We start from the raw sequence: 14,780 nt of genomic DNA on the forward strand, positions 1-14,780 counted from the left end.
TGCATTACAGCCTGGGTGACAGCAAGACCCTGTCTCAAAAAAACAAACAAACAAACAACAAAACCCTAATTTGAAAATGAAAATACTTACTTGCATCGATCATTGATTTATATTCTAAGAGTTGCTGTTTTGTCTGTGCTCTCAGCCTGAAAACAGATAAAGAGAATATAAAGTCACATATTTATTGATTAAGGTTTTACTCATTACCATATGATGAACCAACTCATTCTTTTCTGGAAGCTGATCCAACAAAATAAATATAAATAATTAAACTCCTAATTACAAACTTCTAATTTGGCCTCATTTTATTTAAAATGGGTATAAAGAACTTCAAGCCCTCAGAGGAAGACACAAAATGGAATACACTGGGAAAACAGCATCTGTCAGGAAAAGTTAAAAAATTGGTGTTTAACATTGTTTTTTTTTTTTGAGACGGAGTCTCGCACTCTCGCCCAGGCTAGAGTGCAGTGGTGCAATCTCGGCTCACTGCAAGCTCTGCCTCCTGGGTTCACGCCATTCTCCTGCCTCAGCCTCTCCGAGTAGCTGGGACTATAGGCGCCCGCCACCACGCCCGGCGAACTTTTTGTATTTTTAGTAGAGACGGGGTTTCACCATGTTAGCCAGGATGGTCTCGATCTCCTGACCTCATGATCTGCCCGCCTCGGCCTCCCAAAGTGCTGGGATTACAGGTGTGAGCCACCGCGCCCGGCAGCTTATTTTTAATAGACCAGACTGAACTGAGGATGCTATACAAAGAATAGACCAAAATGATTAAACCCCAAACCACTGTATTTACAAACACAGATTTTTATCAGGAGATACAGAAAAATAACAAAGATACTAATCCTTGGATTAGTAATTCATATAGTTTTTCAGTTGTTCTATAAATTCAAAAATCATACATAAGTAGAAAAACTATGAGCAAATGGTAATTTAAGATGACAGCAAGGGGAGGAGGAAAAAACAATAAAAAAGAAATAGATCTCTTTTCATTTTTCAAAACATTTAAAAAAGAAAAAAATGGTAATTAAATTTTTTTTTTTTTGAGTCAAGAGTCTCGCTCTGTTGCCCAGGCTGGAGTGCAATGGCACAATCTTTGGCTCACTACAACCTCTGCCTCCCGGGTTCAATCAGTTCTCTTGCCTCAGCCTCCTGAGTAGCTGGGATTACAGGCGCCCACCACCACGCCCAGCTAATTTTTGTATTTTTAGTAGAGACGGGGTTTCACCATATTGGCCAGGCTGGTCTCTAACTCCTGACCTCGTGATCTGCCCTCAGCCTCCCAAATAAGTTGTATTTACAAAATATGTCACACTTGCGTGACAGTTTCATAATTCTCTAACTGCCTTTTGACTTTATTTACTTATTTATTTTCTGAGACAGTCTCGCTCTGTCACCCAGTCTGGAGGGCAGTGGCATGATCTAGGCTCAATGCAACCTCCACCTCCCAGGTTTAAGTGATTCTCCTGCCTCAGTCTCGCAAGCAGTTAGGATTACAGATGCGCGCCACCACGCCCGGCTAATTTTCGTATTTTTAGTAGAGACAGTGTTTCACCATGTTGGCCATGGTTGGACAGGCTGGTCTTGAACTCCTGACTTAAGGTGATCCGTCTGCCTTGGCCTCCCAAAGTGTTGGGATTACAGGCGTGAGACACTGCGCCCGGCCCATAATGATTTTTTTAAAACTACCTCTGTTATGATATAGAATAGAGGACCGCAAATTTTTTTCTGTAAAGGACCTGATAGTAAATTTTTTAGGGTTTGTGAGTCACATGGTCTCTGTTTTAGCTACTCAATTCCACCCTTGTGGCAGGAAAGTTGTACTCTAATAAAACTGTTTATGGAAACTGAAACTTGAATTTCTAATAGAGTTCACATATTATGAAATATTTTTATGATCTTTTCCCTGCAACACTTAAACATAAAAACTATTCTTAGCTTGAGTAGTCACACAAAAATAGGCAGTTAGGCAGATTTGGCCCAGGACCTTCCCCTGCTCACTAGTTTAGAAGACGAATGTCCCTTCTCATCTAATCTTCCCCAGCAACCGCTTAGTGGAAAAGTATAAACATCATCCGCTTAGTAGAATTTATAACACATAAAGCTTCTGGGTTACAAAGGGTCGTAGTTACAAAAGAAATGGTAGGGGCACCTTCCTTCCAGTTTAGCTCTGGCATTCATTTTGTCTGTAAACCAGAGAGGTGAGGGGAGGGCGGGGAAACAGGAGGAGAAATTACAGCTTCTAAGGGCCCAGGGCACTGTGCTCAACACTTTCCTACACGATCTCATTTAACCCTTATAACCTCTCTACCAGAGGATCATTTTTCTCTCCTCTTCGCTGATGAAGAGCTTCAAGAGTTTAAGCGAATGAGGCAGTCACGGAGACCTGACGTGACCGAGCGTGAATTCGAACCCTAACCCTTCTGAGCAAGGGCGGAGTTCCGGGCCACAACGCCCACTTGGCCCCGGCTGAGGAGGCCAAAGGGAACAACCTGAGGAGCAGGGTCATGCGGTCCTCGCTGCGCGCCGCCTGGGCGCCGGCGACCTGCGGCGGCCCGCCTGCCCCGCCTTCCCCTCCGGAGTCCGCGGGCTCGTCGGCGGCTTGCATCTGGGGCTGCTCCTCCATTGCTGGTTGAGGGGAAAGGCTACCACTCAGCAAGCAAAGGTGCTCAGAAGTTCTCTTTTCCCGCCTCTAAATGGACGCCGGGAAAAAGCCCGAGGGCTCCGCCCCTTCCGCCCAGGGCCCCACCCTTTCCGCCCAGGGCCCCACCCTTTCCGCCTGGTTTTTCGGTTGCCGCGGTTACTACGCGCTCTTCTTTCATCCGGGCTCTACTGGTGAAAATAACTGCAGACCGCTGGTAAAAAGTTGGAAGAGCTTTCGTTAAGCGTCGGATATGTAAAGTGCTGAGTTAGGGGCTGGACTAGAGACGTTGGGACACCTCCCGGGAACAGCAGCCTGGAGGGGAAAAATCTCCTAAGTGGTCATTCGGCCTTGGCGCTGGGACACGGGAGTGCGGCGACAGCCATATGTCTATCCATCTTGGCACTTCTTTTCCGTCCGCTGCCTTTGAAGATGGGTGTGCCCGGCAGGCTGTGAAAGATAAACATTAGAGGGTTGTTTAGAAGACTTTTTTGACCTGAGTCCATGAGGTGCATACCCTTCGTTTGGCGGAGAAACCAGTAGCTTCTGAAGATCAGGGATACCCACGGGCCACAAGTGCGAGGCATTGCAGACATTTCGAACCCAGACTTCCAGCCTGGAGACATCCACACGCTTTCAGTTTCTTGCACTGGTACTTCATTCTGTCTTATGATTGCCACCACTCGTAACTGAGAGTTGGGTGCCCTCAAGTTTTGAGTGTCTGCAGGGTACCTTTGAGCCTTCTTAGCTGTGTAGTGAGTGGGGGGAATGGAGAAAATGAAGGACAGATGACTGATTTGTAGTATTTCATTTGGACACTGCCCTTGCCGCACAAGCAGAGCAGCTTGAACCTCTTTGAGCAAGAGTCGAGAGTTCTTTTACAGCTAATTACCCCCTAGTTAAACTTGATCATACTGTGCTGTTTTCTTCGTCTCCATTATCAATGTAATACGGCTCCTGATAAAAGTTAAATTCGCCGGGCGTGGTGGCTCACCCCTGTACTCCCAGCACTTTGGGGGCTGAGGCAGGTGGATCACCTGAAGTCAGGAGTTCGAGACCAGCCTGGCCAACATGGTGAAACCCCATCTCTACTAAAAATACAAAAGTTAGTCGAGTGTGGTGGCGGGCGCCTGTAATCCCAACTACTCGGGAGGCTGAGGCAGGAGAATCGCTTGAACCCGGCGGGGGCGGAGGTTGCGGTGAGCTGAGATCGTGCCACTGCACTCCAGCCTGGGAGACAGAGTGAAACTCCGTCTCAAAAAAAAAAAAAAAGCGGGCACTGTGGCTCACGCCTATAATCCCAGCATTTTGGGAGGCCGAGGCGGGAGGATCTCGAGGTCAAGAGTTGGAGACCAGCCTGACCAACATGGAGAAACCCCGTCTCTACTAAAAATACAAAATTAGCCGGGCGGGGTGGTGGGCACCTGTAATTCCAGCTACTCGGGAGGCTGAGGCAGGAGAATCCTTTGACCCCGGGAGGCAGAGGTTGCGGTGAGCCGAGATCGCCCCGCTGCACCCCAGCCTGGGCAACAGAGCAAGATTACGTCTCGAAAAACAAACAAACAAACAAAAAACAATTTAAAAGACACAGAATGGACTGGTGGCAGTGGCCCACGCCTGTAATCCCAGCACTTTGGGAAGCCAAAGCGGAAGGATCGCTTGAAGTCAGGAGAACAGCCTGGGCAGCATAGTGAGACCTCGTTAATACTTGAAAAAAAAAAAAAAAAAGGTATGGTGACTTAGACCTGTGGTCCCAGCTACTCAGGAGGGTGAGGTGGGAGGATCACTTGGGCCAGTGCCGTTGAGGGCTGCAGTGACCTATGATCACACCACTGCTCTCCATCCTGGGTGACAGAGTGAGGCCCTGTCTCAAAAAAAAAAAAAAAAGCACAGGATGTAAAATAAGGCATTAGGTTTGCTATTCCTACATGTAAACTTATGGAACATTTTCTTGTTTCATTTTGTTTTACAAAAAGGATGATCCCATTGTTAACTTTTTCACTTTACCACTTAGTGGATGCCTTCCACTGTCTCGCAACAATCTTACCCTTTTAAGCAGTTCCCTATCAGGTGTCTCCACTGCTCACATTTGGGACAAAAATAATGCAATGTGCAGTCACTCATGCCTGTAATCCCACCACTTTGGGAGGCCAAAGTAAGCAGATCACCTGAGGTCAGTAGTTTGAGACCAGCCTCGCCAACATGGTGAAACCCCATCTCTACTAAAAATACAAAAAAGACTGTCTCAAAAATTTTTTTACAAAAACAATAATGCAATGGTTATCCAACGTGAGAATTCGGAGGAGACCTTGTTAAAACACATTTCTGGGCGTCTCTAGGATTGATTTGCATTTGTAACAAGTTCCCAGGTAAAGCTGCTCTTGCTTATTGAGGAGGACACTTTGAGAACCACCACCATAAAGGGTCATAAAACGCAATTAAAAAAAAAAATCCACAGTAAAACAAAAAACGATGAGTGTAAGGCCCGGCACGGTGGCTCATGCCTATAATCCTAGCACTTTGGGAAGGCGAGGCAGGCAGATCACTTGAGGCCAGGAGTTTGAGGCCAGCATGGCCAACATCGTGAAACCCCATCTCTACTAAAAATAGAAAAATTAATTGGGCACAGGGGCACACGCTTGTAATCCCAGCTACTCGGGAGGCTGAGACAGGAAAATCGCTCACTGCAACCATGGAGGCTGAGGTTGCAGTGAGCCAAGATAGCACCACTGCACTCCAGCCTGGATGATAGAGTGAGACCCTGTCTTGGGGGCTGGGGGAAAGGGTGGGTGTGGGTAGGGAGCTATCCATTAGAAAGTCAATAATAAAGATAGAAAAGATGATAGAATTAGAAAACTACCATCATACCACTCCCAGGGAGATAAATGTCAGGAAAGTATAATTAATGAGTGCTAAAACTAGAGACCAGCACTTTATAGGAATGTTGTAGCTAGTGGTTACTACCTTAACCAGCTGGTCAAAATTGGTATCAAAAATGGTGTAACAATCTGATGTCTGATTCTAATATAATGCATGAGTTGTACACATCACTTATATTGCCAAATGTGTAACCTGAACTTAACTGTGCTGAAAACATGAAACAAGAAATCCAGAATGAGGAACATTCTACAAGACAATTCATGTCTATGTCCTGAAACACAGAAAGCAGGGCAGTTGTTCTATATGGAAAAACAAACCATGATTGAATCTTGGGATTGGAAAAGGAAAAAAAAAAAGCCCTAATACATTTTTGGAACAACTGAGGAAATTTGAATATGTTCTGCATATTAGATATTAAGTTACCAATTTACTTAGTGTGATAGGAATGTGGTAGGGTTTTATTTTTTTATTTTTTTTTATTTTTTATTTTTAGAGTCATGGTCTCACTCAGGTTGAACCACAGGCCACCATGCCTGGCTAATTTTTGTAGAGACAGTGTCTTGCTCTGTTGCCCAGGCTGGTCTTAAACTCCTGGCCTCAATTGATCCTCCTACCCTGGCCTCCCAAAACACTGGGATTACACTGCTGGGTGTGGTGGCTCATGCCAGTAATCCCAGCACTTTGGGAGGCTGAGGCAAGAGGATCTGTCGAGCCCAGGAGTTCGAGACCAGCCTGGCCAAGATTTAAAACAAAAACAATCATGGGATTACAGATGTGAGCCAATGTGCTAGCAGAAAGATGCCTTTTTAACATGCCACATCTTCAGTAACATTAAAAATCACTAAGCACACTTCGTTTATCAACCAAGGAAAGCACATACCTTTCTTTCTTTACTTTCCTTCCTTTCCTTACTGTTCTGAGGCTTTTTAATAAACTTTCACTCTTGCTCTGAAACTTGCCTGGGTTTCTCCTTCTGCCTTATGCCCCTCAGTCAAATCCTTTCTTCTGAGGAGGCAAGAATTGAAAATTCTTAAACACCCAACATCAAGCTGACAAAAATAAATAAATAAAATATCAAAAGATATTGACTGGCCAGGTGCGGTGGCTCACGCCTTTAATCCCAGCACTTTAGGAGGCTGCAGTGGGCGGATCATGAGGTCAGGAGTTCAAGACCAGCCTGACCAACATGGTAAAACCCCCATCTCTACTAAAAATACAAAAATTAGCCAGGCGTAGTGGCACGCGCCTGTAATCCCAGCTACTCAGGAGGCTGAGGCAGGAGAATCGCTTGAATCTGGGAGGCGGAGATTGCAGTGAGCCAAGATTGCGCCACTGCACTCCAGCCTGGGTGACAAAGACACCGTCTCAAAAAAAAAAAAAAAGAAAAGAAAAAGAAAAAGATATTGACTGGCCAGGTGTGGTGGCTCATGCCTGTAATCCCAACACTTTGGGAGGCTGAGGCTGGCGGATCACTTGAGGTCAGGAGTTCGAGACCAGCCTGGCCAACATGGTGAAACCCCCTCTCTACTAAAAATATGAAAATCAGCTGGGCATGGTGGTGAACACCTGTAATTACAGCTACTCGGGAGGCTGAGGCAGGAGAATTGCTTGAACCAGGGAGGCAGAGGTTACAATGAGCCGACATTGTGCCAGTGCACTACAGCCTGGGCAACAGAGGGAGACTGTCTCAAACAAACAAAAAAAAGTACACTCCACAGGGTGGTAGCAGGCCAAGCATAGGGTCCCAAGAGCCAGGTTACAGAATTTTCTGGGGTTTAAATACCCTCTAGAAGTTTCCCATTGGCCACTTGGTATACACCCCATGCAAATAAAGTAGTGTCCCACAATTAGTATGATTGGTTGTAGAAAGCAGCTAATCAGCCGGGCGCGGTGGCTCAAGCCTGTAATCCCAGCACTTTGGGAGGCCGAGGCGGGCGGATCACGAGGTCAGGAGATCGAGACCATCCTGGCTAACACGGTGAAACCCCGTCTCTACTAAAAATACAAAAAATTAGCCGGGCGTGTTGGCGGGCGCCTGTAGTCCCAGCTACTCGGGAGGCTGAGGCAGGAGAATGGCGTGAACCCGGGAGGCAGAGCTTGCAGTGAGCCGAGATTGCGCCACTGCACTCCAGCCTGGGAGACAGAGAAAGACTCCGTCTCAAAAAAAAAAAAAAAAAAAAAAAAAAGAAAGCAGCTAATCAGAAGTACTTTCAATTTTCCATCTGCCACACAGAAAAAGGGGGCGGGGGTTTGCAAAGGGAGTACCCTCAGGTCCATTTGTTACTTAAGTGTGGAAAGTTGGGGTTTTCCTTTTGATTTAGTTCTAGGAAGTCAGCGTGAATCTGCCTTAGGTTCCCTGCCTCCAGACCCTATTCTATTGCCGCACTTTCATGACTAAAATATAGAAAATATTTAAACTAGAAAATAAAGGAGATGGTGGGAATAATGTAAAAGCTAAAACCACAAAACAAAAATGGTAGAAATGGTAACACCAAAAACTAGTTCTTAGATTCTAAAGGCCAATGAAATAATCCCATGGGCAAGTCTGATTAGAAAACAAAAGTACTCAACATCAGGATTGAGAAAGAAGATATAACTGTACATTCAGAAGAGATTAATTTTTGTCATGGTCCTCTACAACTATAACTTTAAAAATCTAGAATGGATGATTTTTTTTCCTTTTTTTTTTTTTTTTTTTGTAAGAGGCAGGGTCTTGCTGTGTCACCCAGCTTGGAGTGCAGTAGCATGAGCATAGCTCACTACAGCCTCAAACTCCTGGGCTCTAGTGATCCTCCTGCCTCAGCATTCTAAGTAGCTAGGTCTACAGGCACATACCACCATGACTGCTGGGCTAATTTTTAAAATTTTATATATATTTTTTCTAATAGAGACAGGGTCTCACCATGTTGCCCAGGCTGGTCTCAAACTCCTGGGCTCAAGCAATCCTCCTGATTAGGCCTCCTAAAGTGCTAAGATTCGATTTTTTATATTTTTTTAGAGACAGGGTCTCACTATGTTACCCAGGTCAGTCTTGAACTCCTGGCCTCAATCAGTCCTCCTGCCTCAGCATCCCAAAGTGCTGGGATTATAGGCATGAGCCACAAAACATGGACATGATTTTCTATTAGTGTTGCGGGGGGTGGGGGGTGGGGGGGTGCGGGGGAATGTCTCTAAAAGAGCGATTATATCATACAGAGAGAAAAATTTTTATTTTTTTATTTTTTACTTATTTATTTATTTATTTATTTTGAGACAGCGTCTAGCTCTGTAGCCCAGGCTAGAGTACAGTGGCACAATCTCGGCTCACTGCAACCTCCGCCTCCCAGGTTCAAGCGATTCTCCTGCCTCAGCCTCCCGAGTAGCTGGGATTACAGGTGCCCGCCACCACACATAGCTAATTTTTTTGTATTTTTACTAGAGACAGGGTTTCACCATGTTGGTCAGGCTGGCCTCGAACTTCTGACCTCAAGCAATCCACCTGCCTCAGCCTCCCAAAGTGCTGGGATTACAGGCATGAGCCACCGTGCCCAGGCCAAGAAAAATTTTTAGAGGAGACCAAAAAAGCATGGAATATCTACCATTTTATTTTTTGAGACAGGGTCTCACTCCCACACCCAGGCTGGAATGCAGTCGTGTGATCTTGGCTCACTGTAGTCTTGACTTCCCTGGCTCAGGGATTCTCCCACCTCAGCCTCCTGGGTAGCTGGGATCACAGGTGCACTCCAGTATGCCTGGCTAATTTTTGTATAGATGGCATTTTACCATGTTGCCCAGGCTGGTCTTGAGCTCCTGGTCTCAAGCAGTACACCCGTCTCAGCCTTGCAAAGTGCTGGGATTACAGGTGTGAGCTACTGTGACTGGCCTATTATATTTAATAGCTCCAGGACAAAGGACTTTACTGTTTAATTTAGCTAGTTTCCAACGAATGAATGGGAACTTCAAATGATTTAAGGCTTTAAAAAGATGAAACTGGCCGGGTGTGGTGGCTTACGCCTGTAGTCCCAACACTTTGGGAGGCCCGATCACCTGAGGTCGGGAGTTCGACACCAGCCTAACCAACATGAAGACACCCCATCTCTGCTAAAAATACAAAATTAACGGGCATGGTGGTGCATGCCTGTAATCCCAGCTACTCAGGAGGCTAAGGCAGGAGAATTGCTTGAACCCAGGAGGTGGGGGTTGCAGTGTGCCGAGATTGCGCCATTGCACTCCAGCCTGGGCAACAAGAGCAAAACTCCGTCTCAAAAAAAAAAAAAAAAAGAAACCAGCCAGGCACGGTGGCTCACACCTGTAATCCCAGCACTTTGGGAGGCCAAGGCAGGCAGAAGATTAGGTCAGGAGATAGCGACCATCCTGGCCAACATGGTGAAACCCTGTCTCTTCTAAAATAAAAATTAAAAAAATTAGCCGGGCATGGTGGCATGCGCCTGTAGTCCCAGCTACTTGGGAGCCTGAGGCACGAGAATCACTTGAACCCGGGAGGCAGTGAGCCAAGATCGTGCCACTGCATTCCCACCTGGCAACAGAGCAAGACTCCGTCTCAAAAAAAAAAAAAAAAAGATGAAACCCTCTCTAATCTACCTTAAGGCTAGTAAAATAAAACACGAGACAACAGTAGCAACAAAAATCAAGCACATTTTCCAGGAGCTGCAAAAAAATTTTTTTTTTTTTCGAGATGGAGTCTCCCTCTGTAGCCCAGGCTGGAGTGCAGTGGCACAATCTCAGCTCACTGCAAGCTCCGCCTCCCGGGTTTATGCCATTCTCCCGCCTCAGCCTCCCGAGTAGCTGGGACCACTGGTGCCCACCACCACGCCTGGCTAATTTTTTTGTATTTTTAGTAGAGACGGGGTTTCACCGTGTTAGCCAGGATGGTCTCTATCTCCTGACCTCGTGATCTGCCCGTCTCGGCCTCCCAAAGTGCTGGGATTATAAGTGTGAGCCACCACGCCTGGCCTGAGCTGCAAAAATTTCTAAGTGAAATATTAGCAAATTAAATGTATATACCATAAGCAAGAATTCATTCCACCATAGTGAGAGATGAAGCCAGCTGGGCTTCTCTGTCTAGCTAATCAGGTAAGGGACTTGGAGAAATTTTCTGTCTAGCTAAAGGATTGTAAACACACCAATGAGCACTCTGTGTCTAACTAAAGATTTGTAAATGCACCAATCAGCACTCTGTAAAAATGCACCAATCAGTGCTCTGTGTCTAGCTAAAGGTTTGTAAACGCACCATCAGCACTCTGTAAAAACGGACCAATAAGCACTCTGTAAAATGGACCAATGAGCAGGATGTGGGTGGGGCCAAATAAGGCAATAAAAGCTGGCCACCTGAGCCAGCAGCCGTGTGGGTTCCGTTCTATGCTGTGGGATGTTTGTTGTTTTGCTCTTTGCAGTTTTGCTCTTTGCAGTAAATCCTGCTGCTGCTCACTCCTTGGGCCTGCACTGCCTTTATGAGCTGTAACACTCACTGGAAGGTCTGCAGGTTCACTCCTGAAGCCAGCAAGACCGTGAACCCACCGGGAGGAGGGAACAGTGCCGTCTTTATGAGCTGTAACACTCTGTAACACTCACTGCAAAGGTCGAAGGACTGCAGCTTCACTCCTGAAGTCAGCGAGACCACGAACCCACCAGAAGGAAGAAACTCCGGACACATCTGAACATCAGAAGGAATAAACTCTGGACACACCATCTTTAAGAACTATAACACTCACCTCGAGGGTCTGTGGCTTCATTCTTGAAGTCAAGGAGACCAAGAACCCACCGGAAGGAACCAATTTTGGACACAATAGGAAATCTCTCATGTGGAATACTATATCAAAAGAGAGAAGCCAAAATGATATCATATGCTGAAAATGTTAATGGAATTCCACAGCCTTGCCTATTAAAAACTCCACAGTTTGAGCACAGCATGGAATCAAAATTTAAAAAATAAACATGACATAGTATTTTTATCATTTGATATTTTTTGCTATTTAATTGGTCTTTATAGTTTCTATTACTGTGTGACATCAATTCAGGGACAGGAAACCATTTATTATCACTGATTATTTCAGAGATTCTAATATTATAAAATAGGTGAAACTTTCGGATTTAAGGGCTAGAAAATTCTCCAATAAAAAACACTCAAGAAGGGCGGGGCGCAGTGGCTCACACCTGTAATCTCAGCATTTTGGGGGGCCATGGCCGGGTGGATCATGATGTCAGGAGATCGAGATCATCCTGGCTGGCACAGTGAAACCCCGTGTCTACTAAAAATACAAATAATTAGCTGGGCGTGGTGGCGGGTGCCCGTAGTCCCAGCTACTCTGGAGGCTGAGGCAGGTGAATGGTGTGAACCCCGGGGGCAGAGCTTGCAGTGAGCCGAGATCGTGCCACTGCACTCCAGCTGGGGCAACAGAGCTAGACTCCGTCTCAACAACAACAACAAAATACTAAAGAAGGAAAACTGATGTCAACTGGATAAGAAATTAAAAATAGAAGTGGGGGTCAGGCACGTTGGCTCATGTCTATAATCCCGGTGCTTTAAGAGGCTGAAGTGGGAGAGTCACTTGAGGTCAGGAGTTTGAGACCAGCTTGGACAACATGGTGAGACCCCATCTCTACACAAAAAAAGAAAAAATATTAGCCAAATGTGGTTAGCCCACCTGTAGTCATAGCTACCTAGAAAGCTGAGGTGGTAGGATAGCTGGAGTTGAGGGCTGCAGTGCACTATTATTGCACCACTGTACTCCACCCTGGGCGACAGAGTGAGACCTTGTCTCTAAAACAAAACAGGAGCGGGATACACTACTAGGGAGATGAAGAAAAAAATTTAAAGAAACAGAAGCAGGAAATATATCTCATTCACAATAACGACAAAAGGCATAAATCCAACCATAAATTTAAGAAAGCTGCAGAATTATACAATTAAATTCCAGTTATTGAAGGGCATGCAACAAGGATTGATGGTTTCTAGATGGTACGTCTAGATACGTCAGTCTATCCCAAGCTAGTACATAATGTATAGTCAAAATCTCAAAGGAAGGTCGGGCGCGGTAGGTCACGCCTGTAATCCCAGCACTTTGGGAGGCTGAGGAGGGATCACCTGAGGTCAAAAGTTCGAGACCAAACTGCCAACATGGTGAAACCCTGTCTCTACTAAAAACACAAAAAAATTAGCCAGGCGTGGTGGCCCGTGCCTGTAGTCCCAGCTACTCCAGAGGCTGAGGCAGGAGAATCGCTTGAACCAGGGAGGTGGAGGTTGCAGTGAGCTGAGATCGCGCCACTGCACTCCAGCCTGGGCAACAGAACAAGACCCCCTCTCAAAAAACAAAACAACAACAAAACTCAAAGGAACTTTTTGGTAACTGTATACAATTTTAAAGTTTTTATAGAAAAGTGTTTGGTAGTGACCCCATATATTTGGTAAGCCTCATCTTAACTGATTAACTGGTAAAAACTATTGTATTATCACAGGAAAAAAGATCAAGGAAGAATAGATGGGCATTGAAGATATTTCAAGTTGGACAAGGTGGGTTTCAGTCATGGTACTGGCATAAACGGGTATCCATCTGTAAGAATTCTACTTTATACCACATATAAAAATTGTCTACTGACGGCTGGGCGCGGTGGCTCACGCCTGTAATCCCAGCACTTTGGGAGGCTGAGGTGGGCGATCACGAAGTCTGGAAATTGAGACCATCCTGGCTAACATGGCGAAATCCCGTTTCTACTAAAAATACAAAAAATTAGCCGGGTATGGTGGCATGCACCTGTAATCCCAGCTACTTGGGAGGCCGAGGCAGGAGAATTGCTTGAAACTGGGAGGCGGAGGTTGCAGTGAGCCGAGATCATGCCACTGCACTCCAGCTTAGGTGAGTGTGAGCCTCCGTCTCAAAAAAAAAAAAAAGTTAACATGGCAAGTATCTTTTGCCAGTTGGAGTCATAGAAATAAAAGACTGATTACCTTCAGTTTTAATAATGCAGAGAAAACTGGCACTTTTGTATGTCATCTGGTTCTATCAAAATTTAAAATGCATGTTTGCTTTAGGGAACCTAGAATACACACAAAAAAGCATGGTATAAAACAGTATATTGGCCAGGTGTGGTGGCTCATGCCTTTAATCTCAGCACTTTGGGACGCTGAGGCAGGTGGATCACCTGAAGTCGGGAGTTCAAGACCAGCCTGACCAACATGGTGAAACCGCGTCTCTACTAAAAATACAAAATTAGCCAGGCGTGGTGGCACATGCCTGTAATCTCAGCTACTTAGGAGGCTGAGGCAGGAGAATGGCTTGAACCCGGGAGGCAGAGGTTGCAGTGAGCTGAAGTCGCGCCATTGCACTCCAGCCTGGCGACAGAGCGAGACTCTTGTCTCAAAAGAAAAAAAAAAAAGCCCCCAAAAACAGTATTATCAACAAAATTGTAGGGGCAAAAAGAAAAAGCAATCTGAATGAACAGGGGAAATGGCTGAATCCATTAGTCATGTGTTGCTTAAGGATTGGGATATGGTTTGAGAAACATGTCATTAGGTGATTTTATTGTTCAAACATCAGAGTGTACTCACACAAATCTAGATGGCATATCCTACTGCACTCCTAGGCTATATAGTGTAGCTTATAGCTCCTAGGCTACAAACCTATACACCATGTTATGGAATACTGCAGGCAATTATAACACAAGTCAGTATTTGTGTATCTAGGCACAAGAAAAGGTTTAGTAAAAATATGGCATCATAATCTTATGGGACCACCATTGTATATGTGTCTATCTTTGACCAAAATGTTCATGGGGCACATGACTATTTATCTGTACCATGTAATATAATGTACAAATACAGGTAGGCTTATGTATGTTGAAAATAATTGTTATGTATATAGAATGAACCACATTTTTTTAAAAACCCATAAAAATTCATATGCACATCTGTATTTATACAAGGCATTTAGAATAAATCCATAATTGATGTCCTTCAGGTGGGTGGGATTTAGAAAGAGCCTAAGGAAGCAGTAAATTAACTTTTTTTTTGAGACGGAGTCTTACTCTGTTGCCCAGGCTGGAGTGCAGTGGCGCAATCTCGGCTCACTGCAAGCTCCGCCTCCCGGGCTCATGCCATTCTCCTGCCTCAGCCTCTACGAGTAGCTGGGACTACAGGCGCCCACCACCACGCCCGGCTAATTTTTTTTTTTGTATTTTTAGTAGAGACGGGGTTTCACTGTGGTCTTGATCTCCTGACCTCGTGATCCACCCGCCTTGGCCTCCCAACGTGCTGGGATTACAA

At 45.4% G+C, this 14,780-nt stretch overlaps 1 protein-coding gene and 1 long non-coding RNA gene across 3 annotated transcripts in view; one reads left to right on the plus strand and one right to left on the minus strand.

The window, feature by feature from the left end:
- Nucleotides 1–2,706, minus strand: part of CENPH (centromere protein H) — a 21,294-nt gene extending 18,588 nt beyond the window's left edge. Inside the window, exons 1-2 of one of the 2 annotated variants that reach the window (XM_055253022.2) lie at nucleotides 2,493–2,706; nucleotides 91–146 (exon numbers count right to left, since the gene is read on the minus strand). In XM_055253022.2, coding sequence (XP_055108997.2) covers nucleotides 91–146; nucleotides 2,493–2,626 — 190 coding nt within the window. In that variant the 5' untranslated portion in view covers nucleotides 2,627–2,706. The remainder of the gene's footprint in view (nucleotides 1–90; nucleotides 147–2,492) is intronic. The other variant, XM_063623225.1, reaches the window with a different exon arrangement.
- On the plus strand, nucleotides 2,701–11,480 carry LOC134733518 (uncharacterized). The gene is made up of 2 exons (XR_010117078.1): nucleotides 2,701–4,370; nucleotides 10,915–11,480. It is a non-coding gene; the product is annotated as an uncharacterized lncRNA (long non-coding RNA).
- Nucleotides 11,481–14,780: the final 3,300 nt, after the last annotated feature.

Source organism: Symphalangus syndactylus, chromosome 18 (genome assembly GCF_028878055.3).
Source record: "Symphalangus syndactylus isolate Jambi chromosome 18, NHGRI_mSymSyn1-v2.1_pri, whole genome shotgun sequence".
Taxonomy (NCBI): Eukaryota; Metazoa; Chordata; class Mammalia; order Primates; family Hylobatidae; genus Symphalangus; species Symphalangus syndactylus.